This window comes from Camellia sinensis, chromosome 5 (assembly GCF_055761805.1).
Source record: "Camellia sinensis isolate YWXY chromosome 5, ASM5576180v1, whole genome shotgun sequence".
Lineage (NCBI taxonomy): Eukaryota > Viridiplantae > Streptophyta > Magnoliopsida > Ericales > Theaceae > Camellia > Camellia sinensis.
In genome coordinates this window covers 199,586,397-199,607,958 of record NC_138965.1, presented here as the reverse complement: position 1 = coordinate 199,607,958, position 21,562 = coordinate 199,586,397, and the positions used below count along the sequence as shown (strand labels likewise).

Here is a 21,562-nt window from a genome sequence, read left to right as displayed (position 1 = left end):
ATAAACATGTTATGGTAATATTCCGAAATTATCAAATCATTTTCATCAAAAATCAACCTAAATTTGATTGTTTAAACAATTATAATCACATGAATAACCCAAAATCTTGTATTTTTGTAGCTCGAATTTCTTTTAGCCCGAGTGGCTCGACTGTTTAAAACGACGTCGTTTTGGGCTTCTTTTTTTTTCTTTTTTTCCTTTTCTCTCTACAGATGAAGAAGAAGAAAAAGAATGAAGAGGATGCGGAGGAGGAGAGAAGAGAGAGCTGCGTGAGAAAGAGAGCATATCATCATCATCATCAACAACAATAACAAACAACACCACATCATCATTAAGAGATTTTGGCATCATCAGCAACAAACAACACTACATCCTTTTTTTTTTTTTTTTTTTTTTAAATAACTCAGAACAGAGAGAGAGATAGATCTATACACACACAGAGAAAGAGAGATACACAGATCTGTGTATACACACACAGATCTATCTGTGTATATACAGGTCTGTTGATGATGGCGTCGGTAATGACGCCGGTGATGGCGGTGATGCCTCTCTCTCCTCTCTCTTTTCTCTCTTCTCTCTCTTTCTCTTTCTCTTCTCTCTCTGTTTCATAATATAAGGGGGAAAAAATGCCCAAAACGATATCATTTTGGACAGTCAAATCACCCGAATCAAAGAAATTTCGAGCTACAAAGAATTATTCTTCTATATGAGTACTCAATAGTAAAACTCTTGAAAATGTAAAAAGTTATCATGCATGTCAAACTTTCTAGCATGAGTAGACAACAATAGCAAACCAATGTGCTTTTCTTTCTTTTTTTTTTTTTTGGCTAGAATCCATCAAGGGTTGGAACCCCATTTTTGTCCTCTTTTGGAGCTCAATCATTGAGCCTTACACCAACAAAAGTTTAACTAGGACAAGTTTCAAGTGGTTCTTCTTTTTATCTCTTTCCTCTTCTAGTTTTTGTCATCAATCAGTTGTACTTCTCATGTTGGATATTTCTTTTCACACAATACCCTTTTCTTAGCCTTTGTCCAAATCGACCACACCAGTTTGGTCGTTGCAAGCCATTGGTACTTTGTTTGTTGAGTAATGCCATAGTTATATGGTGATCCATAAGACCTTTGGTTTAGGTATAGTACCCATCTTCTCTTTTTTATAATTAGGGTAATATTTTATAAATACTTTTATATAGAATGATATATCTTATCTATATTTATTTATTTAAGGATAAGAAGTTCATCGTTATGGTTCATATAATTTTAAATTTTTTATTATCATATCATTTTATATATATAAATTTTAAAGGCAAAATTTACTTTATCGCTTGTGATTTAGGCCATTTGCATTTTATCCATATCCAATCTTTAATAATAGATAGAGAGCTTGTGTGATTTTGATTGTTTAGCACTATATTCAATTTCATTATAAATTCATCCAAGCTATCGCATTCTAACAAAATTAAATGGATGATAATATGTGTCTAATTAATTTAATTTTTAATTATGTGTATAATTAATTTTGTAAATGATTCAAATCACAAGAGTTAAAAGTAAATTTTACTCAAATTTTAATACTAAAATTTTGTATGATTAGTAATTTTTTCATAATTATTGGATGTAAGTGAGCCTTTTTCACTTCTAATAGTCCATGAAAGAAAAAATAAACAAGAATGCTTTGGAGACACTCTAAATCACCCTAAACCACACCTTGGTGAGGTAAACTTCTTATTAAATGTCACACCATGATGACATAGCATGATGAGACTCACAACATGGTGTCAAATCCAATAAGAATTTTATGTTTTAGCATAATATGATTTAGGATGTAGACAGCTGGACAATCATTACATGAGAAGATATTTTATTTTTTTTATTTATAAAAAAAAAAATCATATTATGCTTAATCTTGTGATCCAGCTTGGTTTTTGCATGAGTTGTTTAGTATGTCCAAATTCTTATTCTTAAAATGTTACTATCTTTGATATGCCAACAAAATTTTGTCGTTGCAATGGCCAATGGGTACAAAACCCATTTTCGTGGGAAAGTGTCACGGTGCTTTGAAGCGAAGTCTCATATCATTTATGAGTAATGCATAATATATAAACGCAGTGCAGTCACACATTAAGGTGCCGTTTGGGAGAGGAAGGTTGGGCTATTTTAGTCACTACCGGATAAAAAAGGCTTAATTAATCAAATGAAGACAAAAGCTTGTCAGGTGCTTTGCAACTCACAATGCTAAGGTAAATTTACGAAACTACCCCCACATGAAAGAGGGGCATTGCCTCAGCACACAAAAAGTAAAAAGAAAAAAATCTTTTCCCAAAAAAAACAAAGAAAGTTGAAAAAAAAAATTAAAAACAGAAATTAGCATTTGCGATGTAATTTAAAAATAAATAAAACACATGAAAAATCAATTTTCAAAAATAAAAACAAATTAATGTATACAAATACAAATAAAAATAAAAATGACAAAAACGTAAATTAAAAAAAAAGAACCACAAAAATACGCCTCATCTAAAAAATAAAAAAATAAAAATAGAAGTTAGCATTTTTCACGTAATTTAAAAATAGGGGGATGCACCAATAAATCTCAAATTAACAACCCATACACTGTTTAGTCCTAAAAGTTTTCTTATAGACTGAAAGGTCCCATTACAATATTTCAAATATCAGATTAATGTTTCGAACATTAGATTTCGAACATCAGATTAATGTTTTGAACATTATATTTCGAACATCAGATTAATGTTTCAAACATTAGATTGATGTGCAAATGGGACTAAATGGAGCATAAGAAAACTTTTAGGACTAAATGGTTCAACTTTTCAGAAACTAGGACTTATGGGTAAATTTTCCTTAAAAATAAATAAAACACATGAAAAACTATTTTTGAAAAATAAAAACAAATTAATGTATACAAATACAAATAAATTAAGTCAAAAATGTAAATTAAAAAAAAAAACAAAAAAATACGCCTCATCCAAAAAATGAAAAAATAAAAACAGAAATTAGCATTTTCCACGTAATTTAAAAATAAATAAAACACATGAAGAACTATTTTTGAAAAATAAAAATAAATTAATGTATACAAATAAAAATAAATTATCAAAAACGTAAATTAAAAACAAAGGACCAGAAAATACGCCTCATCCAAAAAATAAAAAAATAAAAACAAAAATTAGCATTTGCCACGTAATTTAAAATAAATAAAACACATGAAAAATCATTTTTAAAAAATAAAAACAAATTAATGTATACAAAAAGAAAAAGAAGACAAAAATATAAATTAAAAAAAAAAGAATTCCAATTTAATACGCCTCATCCAAAACAAAAAAAAAAAGTACAATAACGCTGATGTGGAGGAAGGAGCTGGCTAGGAGTGAAAAACTAAAAACCACAGAAAAAAGTCTTTTCGAAAAAAAATAACCAAGGTCAAACAAATAAGAAAAATAAAATAAAAAATTAAAATTAAAATTAAAATTAAAATTAAAATTAAAAAAATTAAAATACACAGGATAATAAAATAAAACTAAAAATTAAAATTATTAGTATTATTATTTTAAAATTTAAATTTAAAATTTAAAATAAAAAATTAAAATACACAGGACAATAAAATAAAAATAAAAATAAAAATTATTAGTATTATTATTATTATTATTATTATTATTATTATTATTATTTTAAAGTTAAAATTTAAAATTAAAAAAAATTAAAATACACAGGACAATAAAATAAAACTAAAAATTAAAATTATTAGTATTATTATTATTTTAAAATTAAAATTTATAATTGAAATAAAAAATAAAATAAAATACACAGGACAATAAAATTAAAATAAAAATAAAAATTATTATTATTATTATTTTAAAATTTAAAATTAAAATTAAAATTAAAATTAAAAAAATTAAAATACACAGGACAATAAAATAAAAATAAAAATAAAAATAAAAATTATTATTATTGTTATTATGTTAAAATTAAAATTTAAAATTAAAATTAAAATTAAAATTATTATTATTATTATTATTATTTTAAAATTATAATTTAAAATTAAAATTATTATCATTATTATTATTATTTAAAAAAAATAAAATTAAAATAAAAAACACATGAAAAAACCATTTGCCAAAAAATAAATTAATTAATTAATTAAAATACACAAGATAATAAAATAAAACTTCACTTTTTATCATTTTACAGAAAATGAAAAAAAAAATTAAAATTAAAATGAAAATCAAAATAAAAAAACACATGAAAAAACCATTTAAAAAATATAAAAAAAAAATAATTTCGGTCCAAAGGCTAATCTAACGTGGAGGACCAACGTTATCAATGAGTTGACATGATGAAGTAGTTGAAGGGCAATTTTGTAATTTAACTTGAAGACATCTCATCAAAAAGTCAAAAAATCTTTCTCAAATCAGGCTTTTTAACATCAGGATAAAATAGTCAAAAAAGTCAAAAAGTCAACCTACTTTCCAAACGGCAGCTAAAAGTTAATTTTTAGAGTTAAATTTTTTCTAATATGATATTAGAGTTAGAAATTCAAAAATGAATTGGTTATATGTCCGTGATTTGTATACAGAGTAACTTGCAGTATATAGAAAGTGTGTATTTTCACCTCAAAAAGCTAACTTTTAGGCTTGTGTTCTAAACTAAACACTTCTGATTTAAATGCAGAATCAAAAAAACCACTGTCTCTTTAACTTTTTAATAAGGAAAATACTTAAAACAGCCTTTAAGGCGATTGTTAGTGTAGAAATATATATAAAAGGTAAATTGAGGTGTAATGAAATACATGAAAGTATTTTGGAATGCTTGCATGGTGTATTCGTTTTATAAATAGGGCAAATTATACAAATAGTCTTTATAGTTTGGGACTTGTGTCACTTTGGTTCCTGACTTTTCAATTGTGACACATTTGATCCTGAATTTTGAATATTGTTCCAAATAAGGACAATTGAAGATATCATTAATTTTTTTAAGGGTAAAATCGTTAATTTAATAAAATATAAACTAATATGACAAAAATAAATATTAAACAAATATTTTTGAATTTTTAAAATTTTTTTCTACCAACTAAAAATGAAATTATGTAAAATTGATAAATCTTGTAGATATTTATTTATTTTTTTTACCAAATTAATTTTTATTATGTGTTTAAATGATGATCATGTAAAATTAATTTTAAAAATTAATCATGTAATTTTTATTAATTTTACATAATTTTATCATTGGTGGATAAAAATAATTTTTAAAAAACTAAAAATATTTTTTTGACATTTATTTTTGTCAAATTAGTTTATATTTTATCAAATTGACGATTTTACCCTTGAAAAATCTAATGATATTTTTAATTGTTCTTATTTGGAACAAGATTCAAAATTCAAGATCAAATGTGTCACAATTGAAAAGTCAAGGACCAAAATACCAAAGTAATACAAGCTCCAAACGATAGGGACTATTAGTATAATTCACCTTTATCAATATTTTGAAATTTTATGTTTCTTAATAATAATCCTTAAGACTGTTATTAGCAAAACTCTTTTGATAATCAATTTTTTTTTTATCTTATTTAAATTATTTTCATCTTGTAAACGACGAACAATAATACAAATTTTCAAAATAAAATAAGAAGTCCAAAACGAGCAAGGATCCTCTAGAGTGATTTTTTCCTAAAGTTTCCTAAAGTGCTACAGTGTATGGTTGAGATTTACTAGCAAGTCACATCAATTTTTCTTATGTGACTTGCCAGTAAATCTCAACCACACAATATAGCACTCTAGGAAACTTTAGGAAAATTTCACTCTAGAGGATCCTTGGTGGTCCAAAACACCCCTCATCACCAAGTACAGTGGAAATACCCATTTCAAATAATGGGTTGGGCACCAAATTGTTTTTTTGGTTTTGTCAAATAGCAATGAAAGAAACGTCAAAATCATATGATAGAATGGAAATGTCTATTTGTTTGTGAGTGGACCCATGTTATCTGTTTGAGTAAACCTATTCCATAGGCTGAGGGACCTCCCAAATATGGACATTTTCTCTTTTTGTTGATACAAATGCTTTTGTTTCTTCTCAATTCTGTGTGTGAATTGTGGTAAGAAATTCAATTTGATATATGATAATTTACTATAACCAAATCACACTAACCTCTACATAATTATATAAGGAAGAAAATACTAAAAACAGCCTTAAAAGTTGTTAATCTTAAAAAATTTGTAAAAGATGTAACATATATATATATATACACACAAGTGTTTTGAATTATTCGAAAAGAGCATTGAGATTATAAATATTTTAGCATTTTGTATTATTTATTCACCGTCCTTAAATTGTCATTAGCGACCCTAAAAAACTATTTTCAATTTTTTTTTTTTTTTAAAAAAACAACTCACCATTTAGGATACCCTTATTTGTCAATGTTTTCCTTTTTTTTTTTTTTTAAGTCATTGAACATGTAATAATAAATACATTCGATTTAATAAGTTACTAAAATTACTCGCTTATTAATTTAATGAAGTGTTAAAATTAAAAATTCATCAAAATCAAGACAATTTAATGTCACATTAAATGCCAATTAAACTAGTGGCTCAGGCACACTTATTAGCATTAACCTACCATTTTCACTTTCTATAGAAGTTAAATCGATTTCAAATTTTTTTAAAGTTTTGAAAACAAAAGAAAATGTGTTATTTTTCTCCTTCCTCCACCACCTCCAATTACTACCCACCACTAACTACCACTGCCATCCATCACCTCCATGTTGGAGAAAAATTGTTGAATAAGAAATTGCCTCATAAATGTGTATATAACTCACACATTTAAGGCTCATCAGTTTTACAAAATTAATTGAGTAGTTTTGCTAGCATTAGTTGCCAGCCTTGATGGCTAAAGGCTCCTCCCCTCCCCCCCCCACGGTGTATAAAAGGAGGCCCTATTCCTTGAAAAGAGATATAGAATTTTTCCTTGACATCCATACACTGTCAGTCTACTTCTCCTATAATTTTCTTCCTGAGAGAGAGTGTTGCTGTTGTCCGTTCGCTAAGCTAATCAGAAGGTGCTTCTGTTGTAGCTGGTAAAAAACCGTCATATTCTGGGAAGTAGACGCCGGCATACCTCCAGCACCCAACGGTGAGGCGGTAAATCTATTTTAAGGAGACTGTGGTATCACACAGGCTTCGGTTTGCTTCCTTTAACCATTTTATATTTTATCTGTATTTTATTCAGCATATTATTTTTCCTGGGATTGAAGGTTTGTTTTGTTCATCTCATTATTTTGCGATATGCAATGTGAAATTATGTAATGTGAGTAGTTTTTCCCAACAAGCTTAAAATACATGCTTTATATATTGGAACTTGGTGTGTTTAACCTAATTCATCCATTGGAAAATTTAATTCTTAAAGTTGTTTCCCATAGACTAGGAGTCAACATGCTCTTGAAAGTTTTGTCTAAGGTTAACTGGGTTTTAAGTGGGACCGGTGTGACCCTTCCAGTCTTCCTGGAAACTTTCCTGACCATATTCAATTCTAGGTTGCGTGGTGAGACTAGTTTTGAATTAAATTTCCAGTTGTGGGATTTTCTAGTGTTAAGTTTGATTTCTGGAAATACAGAATAGTGAAAATTCTGCTGTAATTTTTCTACTACTACTGCTGCTGCTAATGTTGGTGGGGATCCGAACCCCGAGGCGACTGGCTTGCCAACCCCTGCTGTGACCTCTGTGGTCAATCCTCGTGTTGTTACTCCGGCTGTTCCAGGAGGACCGCTCAATCATCACGAGTGCCCGGAGAAGTTCACGGGACTAAATTTCAAGAGATGGCAGCAAAAGATGCTGTTTTATTTGACTACTCTAAGCCTTGTGAGGTTTCTGAGTGAAGATGTACCAGCCGTAGAGGAGAATGAACAAGATAAACAAAAGCTCATGGCTCTGGACGCTTGGAAACAAGCAGACTTCTTATGCCGGAATTACATTCTGAACGGCTTGGCGGATCTGCTTTTCAACGTGTTCTATGCCAAGAAATCGGCTAAGGAGTTGTGGGATGCCTTGGACAAAAAGTACAAGACTGAGGATGCTGGGGTAAAGAAATTTATCGTCGGCCGGTTCTTGGACTTCAAGATGGTGGACTCTAAAACTGTCCTGAGTCAAGTCCAAGATTTCCAAGTGATTCTGCACGAGATACATGCAGAAGGGATGGTCCTAAGTGAGTCATTCCAGGTAGCTGTTTTGATTAAGAAGCTACCTAACGGCTGGAAAGACTTCAAGAACTACTTGAAGCACAAACGAAAGGAGATGACAGTCGAAGAGCTTGTTGTCAGGCTCCAGATTGAAGAAGACAACAGGAAGAAAGAAGGGAGTACCTCCACTGTCAAAGCCAACATGGTTGAGCATAGCGAGTCCTCGGGGGCGAGGAAAAAACCACCGACAGGCAAAAGCTCAAAGTTGGGAGCTAGAGGAGGAATCTCCAAAAGGCCAGCCTACAAGCCAAAAGAGCCTACTTTTAGGTTCGATGGCAAATGCTTCAACTGTAGAAGTGACGGGCATCGGGCAGTTGATTGTCTGAAGAAGAAACCCTACAGGAAAAACCCTCCCCAACACAAAAACCGGGCACATATGGCTGAAATGGAGGAATTGTCACACGATGTGGACGGCATGCATCTGTCAGCCGTCGTGTCAGAAGTGAACATGGTGGGGTCAAACCCGAGGGAATGGTGGGTGGACACTAGGGCCACTCGCCATATTTGTGTAGAGAAGAGAATGTTCACAACTTTCGAACCGGTTTCAAACGAGGAGAAGTTGTTTATGGGAAACTCTGCAACCTCAGCTGTTGAGGGTAAAGGCAAGGTGATCCTAGAGATGACTTCAGGAAAAGAACTGACTTTGAATGATGTCCTTTTTGTGCCGGACATTCGTAAGAACCTTGTCTCGGGGTCTCTCCTAAGCAAGCATGGCTTTAGCATGGTGTTTGAATCAGACAAGGTCGTATTGATCAAGGGCGGGGTCTATGTGGGGAAGGGATATATGTCAGGTGGTATGTTTAAATTGAATGTAATGACACTTAATCCTAAGATTAATGAGAAAGCTTCTTCTTCTGCTTATATGCTTGAGTCCCCTAATTTATGGCATGGTAGATTGGGTTATGTAAATTTTGACTCTTTACGTAGATTAATCAAGTTAGATCACATACCATCTTTCAAGATTAGTCCACAACCCAAGTGTGAAACTTGTGTAGAAGCAAAATTGACAAGGTCTTCTTTTCATTCTATTGAAAGAAGTACCCAGCCTTTGGGTTTAGTGCATAGTGATGTGTGTGACTTGAAAGTTGTACAATCACGTGGTGGCAACAAGTGCTTCATCACTTTTGTTGATGATTGCACTAAATACTGTTATGTGTATTTGCTTAAAAGCAAAGACGAGACTATTGATAAATTTATTCTTTTTAGGAATGAAGTTGAGAATCAATTAAGCCGGAAAATCAAGGCATTGAGAAGTGATCGTGGTGGTGAGTATGAATCCCCGTTTGCCGAGACTTGTGCTCAATTTGGGATTATTCACCAAACCACAGCGCCTTATTCGCCTCAGTCAAATGGTGTTGCTGAGCGGAAGAACAGGACGCTGAAAGAGATGATGAATGCAATGTTGATAAGTTTTGGATTGCCACAGAACTTATGCGGGGAAGCAATTCTCTCCGCGAATTATATTCTTAATAGAATACCACGGAAGAAAGTGGACAAGACTCCATATGAGTTGTGGAAAGGTCACAAGCTTTCATATAAATACCTACGAATGTGGGGGTGTCTTGCAAAAGTGGCGGTACCTACACCCAAGCGGGTTAGGATAGGTCCGAAAACCGTGGACTGTATTTTCATTGGTTATGCACAAAATAGTAGTGCATATAGATTTCTTGTGCACAAGTCTGATATTTCAGATATACACTAGAATATTATCATGGAATCTAGAAGTGCATCTTTCTTTGAAGATGTATTTCTGTGTCGTCCCCAAGACAGGGTTCCGAGTTCCAAGAAAGAAATAGATGATCACGAAGACGATCACATAGATGATCACATGGATGATCAAACAGCTGATCAAATAACTAATCAAGTAGATGATCAAGCTGATGAAGTAGATGAGCCAAGAAGGAGTAAAAGGGCTAGAACCACAAAGTCTTTTGGTCTAGACTTCTCGACTTATATGTTAGAGGGAGAACCTCGAACGTTCCATGAAGCTGTGACTTCACCTGAAAGTCCTTTATGGAAAGAAGCAATTAAGAGTGAGATTGACTCCATCTTACAGAACCATACTTGGGAGTTGGTTAATCTACCCCCAGGCAGTAAGGCCTTGGGGAATAAGTGGATCTTTCGGAGAAAGATGAAAGCGGATGAGTCAATTGACAAATATAAAGCTCGGCTAGTTATCAAAGGATATAGACAACGATAAGGCCTAGATTACTTTGATACGTATTCACCTGTGACAAGGATTACATCCATTCGCATGGTGATTACAATAGCAGCTTTACGTGGTTTAGAAATACATCAGATGGATGTAAAGACAACTTTCTTAAATGGAGATTTAGATGAAGAAATCTACACGGAGCAACCCAAGGGGTTTTCAGTTCCAGGAAAAAGTAAGAAAGTCTGTAAGCTTGTCAAGTCATTGTATGGTTTGAAGCAAGCTTCCAAACAATGGCATGAGAAGTTTGATAATGCTATGTTGTCAAATGGGTTTCGAATCAATGAGTGTGATAAGTGCGTATATGTTAAAGACACTGATAAAAGTTATGTCATTTTGTGTCTATACGTTGATAATATACTCATTGTTGGTAGCAATGATGAAATGATTAAAGCTACCAAAAGATTGTTAAACTCTAAGTTTGACATGAAGGATATGGGCCTTGCAGATGTCATTCTGGGTGTTAAGATCACCAGAACATCTGGTGGTATTGTACTTTCTCAAGCTCATTATGTTAATAAGATACTTGAGAAATTTAGAAAGTCAAATACAAGTATGTTTAGGACACCGGTAGACTTAAGTCTATATTTGACCAAGAATAATTGTGAGAGTGGCTCTCAACTAGAATATTCTCGGGCCATTAGGAGTTTGATGTATCTGATGAGTTGTACAAGGCCGGATATCGCCTACGCTGTTAGTAAGCTGAGTAGATACACGAGTAATCCTAATGCTACTCATTGGAAGGGCATTATGCGGGTGTTGGGGTATATCCGTTACACCCTGGATTATGGGCTGCATTATACCAGATACTCAACGGTACTAGAAGGGTATAGTGACGCAAATTGAATATCTGATATAAAAGATTCCAAATCCACTAGTGGTTATGTGTTTACCCTCAGAGAGGCAGCCGTGTCTTGGAAATCTACCAAGCAAACGTGTATCTCGAGATCAACGATGGAATCTAAGTTTATTGCTTTAGATAAAGCAATTGAAGAAGCTGAATGGCTTCGCCAGTTTGTTGAGGATATTCCACGTTGGCTGAAACCTGTGCCAGCTATCAGTATTCATTGCGATAGCCAATCAGCGATTGGTCGGGCACAGAGTAATATGTATAATGGAAAGTCTAGACATATCCGTCGTATACATAATTCCATACGACAACTACTCTCAAATGGAGTTGTCTCTCTAGACTATGTCAAGTCTAAGGACAACATTGCGGATCCGCTAACCAAAGGGTTAACTCGAGAGTTAGTAGAAAAGTCGTCAAGAGGAATGGGGTTAAGGCCTTTAGTAAAGGTTACCGGAACGGAAAACCCAAACTAGTTGACTGGAGATCCCAAGATCTAGATTCAAAAGGACAACCTAACTTCGTGTAACGGGTGAGTCACTGAAGAGGTAAATCCTCTTGCCCATTCCTTTATACAGTGATGCCCTATGGGGGTGGAAGGTTAAGCTAACTTTTAATGACCTTAGTGATGTGGTATAATGAAATACCGTATCTAGGTCACCTATGTGAGTGCGAAGTGGGGCCGCTTCTTTAAGAATTGCCAAGGTCGAATTCTTTAAAAACACTCACAGAACCAGGCTAGTGTTCCAGGGCCATACCGGACACACCAGTGAGAACAAGAACAATGGTTGGACTAACTCCTGTGTGAGGTCTATTGTCTCGGTTTACATAAACGGCAGAAAAGTTCAAGACATCACGTTCACTGGTCAGCCAGTAAATCCGATAGGCTTTCACTACGAAAGGTTCAAGGCCAACAGCTACCTTTTCTGATGTAGGGTTAGTCTATGTGCTCTCTCTCTTTCCGAGTCTTTGTTGATAAACGTTGAGCGTTTGCTGTATTCGGTCAATTTTTATTCATGTGGGGGATTGTTGGAGAAAAATGGTTGAATAAGAAATTGCCTCATAAATGTGTATATAACTCACACATTTAAGGCTCATCAGTTTTACAAAATTGATTGGGCAGTTTTGCTAGCATTAGTTGCCAGCCTTAATGGCTGGAGGCTCCTCCCCTCTCCCCCATGGTGTATAAAAGGAGGCCCTATTCCTTGAAAAGAGATATAGAATTTTTCCTTGACATCCATACACTGTCAGTCTACTTCTTCTATAATTTTCTTCCTGAGAGAGAGTGCTGCCGTTGTCCGCTCGCTAAGCTAATCAGAAGGTGCTTCTGTTGTAGCTGGTAAAAAATCGTCATATCCTGGGAAGTAGACGCCGGCGTACCTCCATCACCCAACGGTGAGGCGGCAAATCTATTTTAAGGAAATTGTGGTATCACACAGGTTTCGGTTTGCTTCCTTTAACCATTTTATATTTTATCTGTATTTTATTCAGCATGTTATTTTTCTTGGGATTGAAGGTTTGTTTTTGTTCATCTCATAATTTTGCGATATGCAATGTGAAATTATGTAATGTGAGTAGTTTTTCCCAACACTCCCATCGGTAACCTCCAACAAGTCTTCAACCACCTTCTCGTTACTTCCGGCAGCCGTCGCCAACTACCCTCTATTGCTAGCTATCACATCTTGCAAACTAATTAAGCATTTTCTTTATTTTGTTTCGAAATATTTGTGTATATTAAACAAGTTTTTGTTGTTATTTTGTAGGGAAAAAAAACTTTTTTTCTATTTTATGTAAATAGAAAACTAAACACACTTGTCAAATAACCTTTTAATTTTTTGAAAATTATGTTTGCACAAAAATAAAAGTAACATGAAAAGTGATTTCAAACTTTTATTGTTTTTATTTTTAAAAACACAAAACGCAAAATCAAAGACAACAAAAACACAATCAAACAACAGTATTAAAAGCTTTCAACTTCAATTTAAATCTCTCTCCAATTTTGCAACCAAATCAAATTTCTAATACATGCTTGGGTAGTTATATATCCAAGGTGCTAGATTTCTCATAAATGTATGCATCTGCTGGTCTCTATCTCTATTAATTCAAAGAGGGGCACATAATTAATTATATTTTAAGTTAAGATAACTTTTTAGTTAAATTTGGTGCTTATTGCAATTCAAAGGAATGGTCACTACTCTTCTAGCATTTAATTCTGGTCTCTGGCATTTAATAAGATAAAGTAGTAATTAAATCAAATGTTCCCCCATTGTGACAGCCAAATTCTTTCATATTCTTATCATTAAAACAAATATATCAAGTTTTATAAGTTTTGTATAATTTATTTCAACAAAAATAAGTGATTAGAATCAATACAGATAGTATGTAAATACAAAAATAAATAAAATAAAATATACATTTTAATAAAAAAATATGACAACATTTTTTCATGATAAAATTTGTTTATCGTGTGAATGAAAAAATAATAGAATTATTTATTTTACAATAAAATGTATATATACATTTTTAATTATCTGTGTTTATAAATCAAATGAATTAATTTTGATCATTATAACCTTATTAAAAATAAATAAATCTATGTCAAACTTACAGAATTTGATTTTTTTTTTTTTTCACCCAACAGAAGTGATCATTTTAATTTATTTATTTCTTTTATTATGATCAGCCCTGCTTTGGATTCCCCACAGTAGCAGATCTAGGAATTAGCCCTAGGTGGGTCCAAAATTATAGGCACTTTTGCTAAGTTATTACTAAAAAAAATAATCTACGAAAAAGAAGTCTAAAAGGTAATTTCATGTGAATTGTGAACATGAAAACTAAGGAGTCACCACTAAAAATTAATATATTTAATTAATATTGACATAGAAAAAGAAGTCATCACTCAAATTATGAAACTATCAAAGGTAATTTCATTTTTATTGATCATGAAAAAATGTTTTCGCACAAACATGGATACAGAAACTTAGACCATCTCCAATTATTCAGTAGATGTATCACCAAATTTAAATTTGATGAAAAAAAAATACTTTTGGTGCTCTAATGATGTCACCAAAATTGTATTAAATTGATAAAACATCAGATGTTTCACCAAATTGAATATCTGGAAAGCGTTCATCAATTTACTATGTGTAGACGTTGGGTTGGGATCCACCGGATGTCCGGCCAATTGTCCACCTGGTTATCCGGTTCACAAGAGAAAGTAAAGTTTCCAAAACCTTCAATACAATTAGAAAAACAACTCATCTCTCTATTCTAATTTCTATATAAACAACTCATCCATGGAATTCTTTTCTTCTTCTTTTTCATTTGTTCAACTCCATTCTTTTCTTTTTCTTTTTCATTTGTTCAACTCCAGCTTTCTTCTTCCTCTTAACGCATCATCACATTAATGCTCAAAATTAGAGAGAAAAAGTGGTGCGAATTCATAAACATCAAATGAGAATTGAGATGAGATACAATCATCTATCATGATGAAGAATTGAACAGCTCATTAACCTAGGAACTTTTAAATATGAAATGAACTCAAATAATAGTAAAAGACATAAACATCGATTGGTGAAATCAGTAGAAGATAACTGACCATTTTTGAATTTGATGGTGCGAAACCCTTGCAATTCTTCTTCGCGCAAGACAATTTCTAGAGAGAGAGAGAGAATCGGGTTTCCTAGGTATTATGATCTCTCTCTCCTCCCTATGTTAAAATAGGGTTTCGTGGGAAGCTAGCTGCTTTCCAATTTCTCTACAGAAGAAACAGAAGAAAACCTTGAAAACACTGAAATTGAGGGGGAAATTTTTTTTCATCAAATGCTCTTGTCGGTTGACCGGCCGATCGACCAGCCAATCATCCACCTAGACATCAGGTGTTTTGATGAAAGCACCGTTGGAGTATCTGATATCATGATATCAGATTGAGGAAATCGTTTTTTTTTTTTTTGCTCAGATTTGATGAAAAAAATAGTGAACCATTGGAGATGTTCTTACAAGAAGATGAGACTGGACACTTTCTCATTGCCTCCCCAAATTTTGCTTTTCAAGATCTCTACAAAATTGAGTTCACACACACAAAGAAAGTAATAATAACAACAATATTTACCTAATGATAGATGAAAAACAAGGTTAAAGACAAAAAATCATAAATATACATACAAGGTTAAAGACAAAAAGTCATAAATATACATTTTTTTGTTTAACTTGAAAACAAGAGCGATCAACTATAAACGGAGAATAGTTCGAAGAGTATCACAAAGGTTTTGAATGGTTTGTTGTTCTTGTGTTGCTTGTAGCTCCTGCAGTGGCATCTCTTCATAACACCTGCAACAAACAAAAATGGAGATGAGCAAGAACAACTAAGGAGTAATAAGTAACACATGATAAATGGATATTCTAACAAAGGGGGAAAACAATAATGGCAGAGAAATGAGTTCAGTTAATATGTTACTCAAAAAAATTTCAAGAAACTAATCTAAACAGTTTTCAGATTTCTAAATAAAAAATTAAAAAAATAACTAACGCGATGCGATTTGATTAGAAAATAATACAAATCGCAAAAAGTCCATTAGAAAATAAAAAGGGTAAATAACAAATTTCAAAAAAAATTAAAAAATTAAATTTCAAAAAGTCCATTAGAAAATAAAAAGGGTAAATAACAAATACACCCATGCAATTTGATTAAAATACAAATCGCAACCTAAAATTTTGGAAATTGCATTCCACCCCCAAGGTTTCTAATTTCATAACAAATCACCCCTTTTATTAATAAATCGTCAAGTCAATTAACAATTTTTAATGATGTTAGAAATATATTTCAATTAATAATTTAAATAAATTTATTATTGTATAGAAGAATAATTATAAATTTCATTTTTTTAGTTAATTCTGTTAAATAAAAAATTCTAACAGGGGGTATTTGTAATTTTTCAAACCATAGGGGACAATCTGTATTTTAAGCAAATCTCAAGGAGTATTTGTAATTTACCCTAAAAAGAATTCAAGAATGACCATGTCTAATAACTTTCTTCATTCTCATTTTCAAAATCTCCCAAAATGAAAACAACAATGCAAACAAAAACCATATCCAAAAGTCCCAGATTTTAATAGTTGTTCCTTGCTTAAGATGACTCAAAAGCAGTCACAACTCACACAAAACAAAATATAATTACGATTATGACTGGACAAATTGGAGAATCATACATTTTGTGGTAAGCTAAAGCTTGGGTGAGATTCATTAGCGTAGAACTTGAAGTGAGTCTCTGGTACACACTTGGAGGAAGGGGCACCTGCAGCACATTTAAGTAGTGAAAAGTAAGCCCAAATAAATGGCTCAGACAGAGAGAGAGAGAGAACCTCATTCTGTCCCCTTCTGCCCTTTCTGGAAGGTCCATCCCCACTAAAAAGCTCCTGCACTGCTTCCACAGCTATGGTTCCACTACTATCCCGCTGCCATCCTCCAAGCACATTGTCAGATAACAGTGCAATGGGTGATATATCGGTTGCCCTCAAGAATGGGATAGGGACTGTATTACCAGCCGCATATATTGACCAAAGCTATAATGAAAAAAAACCACAAGTGAGCATGCACCCAAGTTGCATTCATAAACATAAGAATTATGAAAAAAAAAACGGAGAATGGGAAAAGGGCTTATTAAACAGTACAGAAGCAAAAAAAATCCATAACACAATCCAGTTGCATTTAGGCTTCATTCTGAGGATGTGGTTAAATTTCAGATAAAATGAATCAAAGATTTTGACGTGTATTCCAAACTGGATTTGTCTAAAAACAATGGTAGATACGGCAATGAAATTCAGCCAAAATGGAGTGATTAAACGAGTTTTTAATGCATAAATCAGGAAATTTGACAAACTGATGTAAAGGAGGGTTGCACTTTCCGACAATTGAAGGGTAGTAAAGAATTTCCACCAGTACACCACAATTAGTAATCCAAAACTTCCATAGCAGTTAAATGTGAACATGAATTCATCAACAGCTTATATTAGTGTTTAATATAAACATTGATCAAGCTTCAGAACTCGGGGCATTTGACCAAATAGTTCACACCATTTTGTTTGTTCATATATCAACTACCAAAACCAAAAGTAATTGTTTGGATATCAATAATTGAACAAATTTAAATTTTTCAATACCAACTAGGTTTTTGTTCGGTTTCTGATATCCGAACAATTGATTTTTGATCAGAAGTTGATATTTGAATGATAAAAATAGTATGAACTGAGATCAGAAGCTAAAACTTGAACCTTGTTTGCCTCTTCGTTCAATATGGTAAAAAATAGATGGAATGATGAACATCTATCAATTACAACAATTTATAGTAGAAAATAAAGTTTACCTTATCTAATGCTTTCCGACTGACAGTTTCATTCTTTAATGGGCCGCTGCTCATGCCATCAATATTTCCAACCTGTGCCTGAGAAAGGCTATTTGCCTTGAGGAGTTCAGGAGAGGCAAACATTGAAGGAGAAGATGCTTGGATGGTCTGTCCAAAAGGTTGTGATCCTCTACTCTGAAAGCTATCTACATCGACGCCAACTGCATTTTGGCCCCTGACAGGACATCTTAATGAATTGGTGCACACACAAAAACAGAGAGAAAAGTACATGCTCATGGTGCATACATGAGAATTGAATATTAAATGATAACCGCAAAAGAAAACTTGCAAATTTATGAAACACTATTGGTGAAATCTCTGTTTAAAAAAGAAAAGCTGATGTGTGCAAGCACTCACACACTCACAAAGAACAAGAAAAAAGAGAAGTAAGAATCAAGGATCTCAGTGCCTGTACGAAAGTTAGAAAGTATATAGTAAAAAAAGTACCCGGGGTCAACTAATTTATCTCCTGCACCACTGACAGAAGGACCTTCAACGTGCCAGGAATCAGGTGAAACTCCAGCTGCATTGGGCACTGGTGTTCGAGTAGATGTTTTATAATTCTCAACTCCAGCATGAACTATTACAGTCCCAAAGTCTCCTGACAAATAAAAGTAACTCATAAAACACATACCACGCTCAAAAAAAAAAAAATGTCCTTTCATCTGTTTAGAGGAAAGATATATTTGCACAGATGTATGCACGTGAAAGCAGAGAGCCTTAGTTAACTAACTTGCTCTTAAAGTAATATTACTCCTACTTTTTTCCTTTATTTTCCTTTTTCAAGATCATGAGCCATGACAGGTTATATTACCCTTCAGCAAGATATCAAGTTATTCAGCACAAAATTGCATTAAATAGTCTCCTTAATAGTCACACTAGTTTATGTAATCACAAAAGAAGTAGATCAAGACCAGAAAGATAAACCAACAAAAAAATACAATCAAAACATTTTTGTACAAAGGTACCATGCCATACTCACAGAATTCAGCAGTAACAAATGAAATAGCCCATACTGGCCATGCAGCTAAATTTACAGAATTTGGAATGTTCATACACACCTTGACAACATTGCCTGTTAATGTTAGCTCATTACACCACTTGTTATTTAATGTTCAACAATAATGCACAAAGCTCATTTACTCTCCAATGAATTCACTTAAGTTTTTTATCAAATGCAAGAGGACCCACAAAGCTCCCCTCAAGCTCAACCACTTCGTTCACTCATAAATGTCCTATTTTTCAAGCCCAACTTCCCAACCAGAACTATGTGAAGATGTGAAGATTAGGTTTCGCTCCTGTTCTGAATGTAAAGTCACAACACAGTTGTATGGTTTAGTACCCATACCCAAGAGAATATAAGTCTGATGATGCAATACAAAAACTGATCAAGACATGAATACCTTCCCCAGAGAGTTCCACAGCAGCAGAAATGTGCTGCTTTTGTGTTCCACTCACAGCAGGAACTCCACCGGCAACATCATGAGGCCTTGATGGAACTGTGTCTCCATAGTCTTCATTCACTTTCAAACCTCCCAATGCCTGTATATATAAGAAACAGTTACTGCAAGATACAAGAGTTTTCCACAAAGAGAGCTAAAGGAACAAAATTTAAATTTTGTCATACACCATCTCCTGGTACAGAAGTCCCTGAAGCAATATTTTGTGCTTCCAAAACCATCGAAGCTTTAATTTGCCTTGCCTTCTCAAACTTCGGCAACATTACAGAAGGTTCAGCTTTGCATCTCTCAATGAATTTGTGCTAATTCCAAAGACAGACAATTAGTTCAAGTTAGACTTAAACTATCGTTAGCCAAACCAGATGTGCATTCAACGTAAAAGGAAAGCCATAAAGAATATATGCACGTGATGATGCTTCATGCATTTAATTGGTGTTGGTGGCTATTGTCAAATTGTTCCCAACCATGCCTATGTGATTATACTCAACAATCAAATTCTGGAAACTCCAAAAATTAACCATTAACTTCTCAACAAGCAGTCCTTTCAGTTTTAATCATTAACTTCTACGCACATGTTTAAGATTGTTCATTTGTTTGGTTCTCTAGGTCACCTACCACTATTCAATACCATTATAGTAGTGATGTAAGAAATCAAAACCAGCTCAAGGAGGGAACAACTGTAGGAAGATTGGGATTTGAAATGGACTGCACCCAATAAGAAGATAACACTCAAACAGTTCTACAAGCAGTTGAATAAAGAGAGATCTATTTAATTTCTTAGTATGAATAGAATAGACTATTCTAACATACCTTTAGCATCTCAGATGCAGTAGGTCGTAGGCGTGGTTCTTTTGTGAGACACTTCGCAACAAAGTCATGGAACACAAGGGACCTGTAGAAGCAAACTAGATAAGCCTAGACATTATACAATATTGTGGTAATACATATATTTGTAATTGATAGAAATTTGTGTGGGAGATTGATTAAACAAGCATGCAGATTCTAACCCAATGTGATTAGTTGACTGCCAAGCCTACAGTCATTGCCTTGACTACTCTTATGTGCATCAACTGTCGCCACTTCATTAAAAACAGTTTTATTTAATTATTTATTTTGTATGACTTGAGGAAGTTGGAATCAGTTCTTCATGCTGTATTTTGTTGAATTTCAACAAAGAGGGAAAAAAAATTGACCCATGGAAGAGGCCAGCATCCACTTTTTAATAAATGTTATTTCTTTAGGTATCATTTCCTATGGACCCTGCAAAAAAATTAGGAGAGCCTATTTGACATTGGACTTTTCATGTTCTCTGTCTTCTAGATTTGTGTATCCCAATGTATAAACAGGTTTTCAGTTTCTTGTTATGTATAGAATTTACATTTGTCAAGAAAAAGTTGAGTACTTCAAATGTCGAATGAGCAGGCATTATGTGTGAGGAACCAAACAAAAGCCAAGGAGATTTGCTCATAGCTTGACGAGAAGTCATCTCAAGAGACAAATGTGCCTAACAAGACCGTTTTTATCTTATACCTATTATTGAGTATATGACAACTACACCATAGGATTATAGCCTTTTCCAAAAAGTGAAATGAGGAGAAACTATAAAACTTACAAGAAACTACATATAAACAAAATATGCCACAGAAGGCTCAGTTCAAAGCCAGCCAGTTTAGCAGACAGGTTATAGCAAAACTTCACCAACCTTAACCGGTCTTTATTTTATAAAACCCAAAACTGGACAAAAACCCCTTGGAAGCCAAACCAAAACCAAATTGAGGTCAGGTAGATCCAATTCTTAGGTTTTATTCATCAAGAGTTGCACCACAAACAACAGTATTCTGCTCATGTTAAAGCACTACAAAAACAACGAGAAGGCCATAAACGAATATGAATTGAAGTTGAGCAACTAGAATAAGATATAAGTTCTGGAACCTAGATGGAGCATAATGGCTGCAAAAGTTCATGAAGCTGTCTAACGGTAGCAGTCTAGTAGACATGAACCTTTCTAAGTTTATTAGTTGAATTTCCAATTTTCATGCCAAATGCATGATACATATAATACCATTCTCAAAAATGCAACTTGAAAAGGTGAACATTTGGAGAAATGTGTAACTAGATAACTAACAGAGAATCAAAGACAAACCATTTCTCTTTATCCTCGAGCATTGGAGCTGGTTCAATGGATATCATGAACAATACCTATCATAGACAATAAATCCGTGAGTTCTTCATACTAGAATCATTCAATCAGAAAATTTTCGATCAAGACAGATAAAAATTAGAGGTCAAATATTTTTCAATTATGTGCTTGTAAAAATAAGATGGCATATTCCATTAATTAAAGGACTACTCTTCCCCAATTTCGGAACAAGTATAGATGTTTGTTTATTACCTAACATTCATTCC

At 33.1% G+C, this 21,562-nt stretch overlaps 2 protein-coding genes across 4 annotated transcripts in view; one reads left to right on the top strand and one right to left on the bottom strand.

The window, feature by feature from the left end:
• Positions 1 to 7,829: 7,829 nt before the first annotated feature.
• LOC145792012 (uncharacterized) lies at positions 7,830 to 10,032 on the top strand. The gene is made up of 2 exons (XM_082872490.1): positions 7,830 to 8,687; positions 9,928 to 10,032. The coding sequence occupies exons 1-2, from the start codon at positions 7,830 to 7,832 to the stop codon at positions 10,030 to 10,032; spliced, it is 963 nt and encodes a 320-aa protein (XP_082728616.1).
• A 5,352-nt stretch (positions 10,033 to 15,384) lies between these two features.
• The window catches only part of SIK1 (Protein kinase superfamily protein), a 30,730-nt gene continuing 24,552 nt past the window's right edge, over positions 15,385 to 21,562 (bottom strand). For 2 of the 3 annotated variants that reach the window (XM_028216759.2, XM_082871118.1), the window contains exons 10-18: positions 21,300 to 21,355; positions 19,967 to 20,048; positions 19,324 to 19,458; positions 19,100 to 19,238; positions 18,144 to 18,297; positions 17,658 to 17,871; positions 16,657 to 16,857; positions 16,504 to 16,589; positions 15,385 to 15,624 (exon numbers count right to left, since the gene is read on the bottom strand). In XM_028216759.2, coding sequence (XP_028072560.2) covers positions 15,525 to 15,624; positions 16,504 to 16,589; positions 16,657 to 16,857; positions 17,658 to 17,871; positions 18,144 to 18,297; positions 19,100 to 19,238; positions 19,324 to 19,458; positions 19,967 to 20,048; positions 21,300 to 21,355 — 1,167 coding nt within the window. In that variant the 3' untranslated portion in view covers positions 15,385 to 15,524. The remainder of the gene's footprint in view (positions 15,625 to 16,503; positions 16,590 to 16,656; positions 16,858 to 17,657; positions 17,872 to 18,143; positions 18,298 to 19,099; positions 19,239 to 19,323; positions 19,459 to 19,966; positions 20,049 to 21,299; positions 21,356 to 21,562) is intronic. The other variant, XM_028216760.2, reaches the window with a different exon arrangement.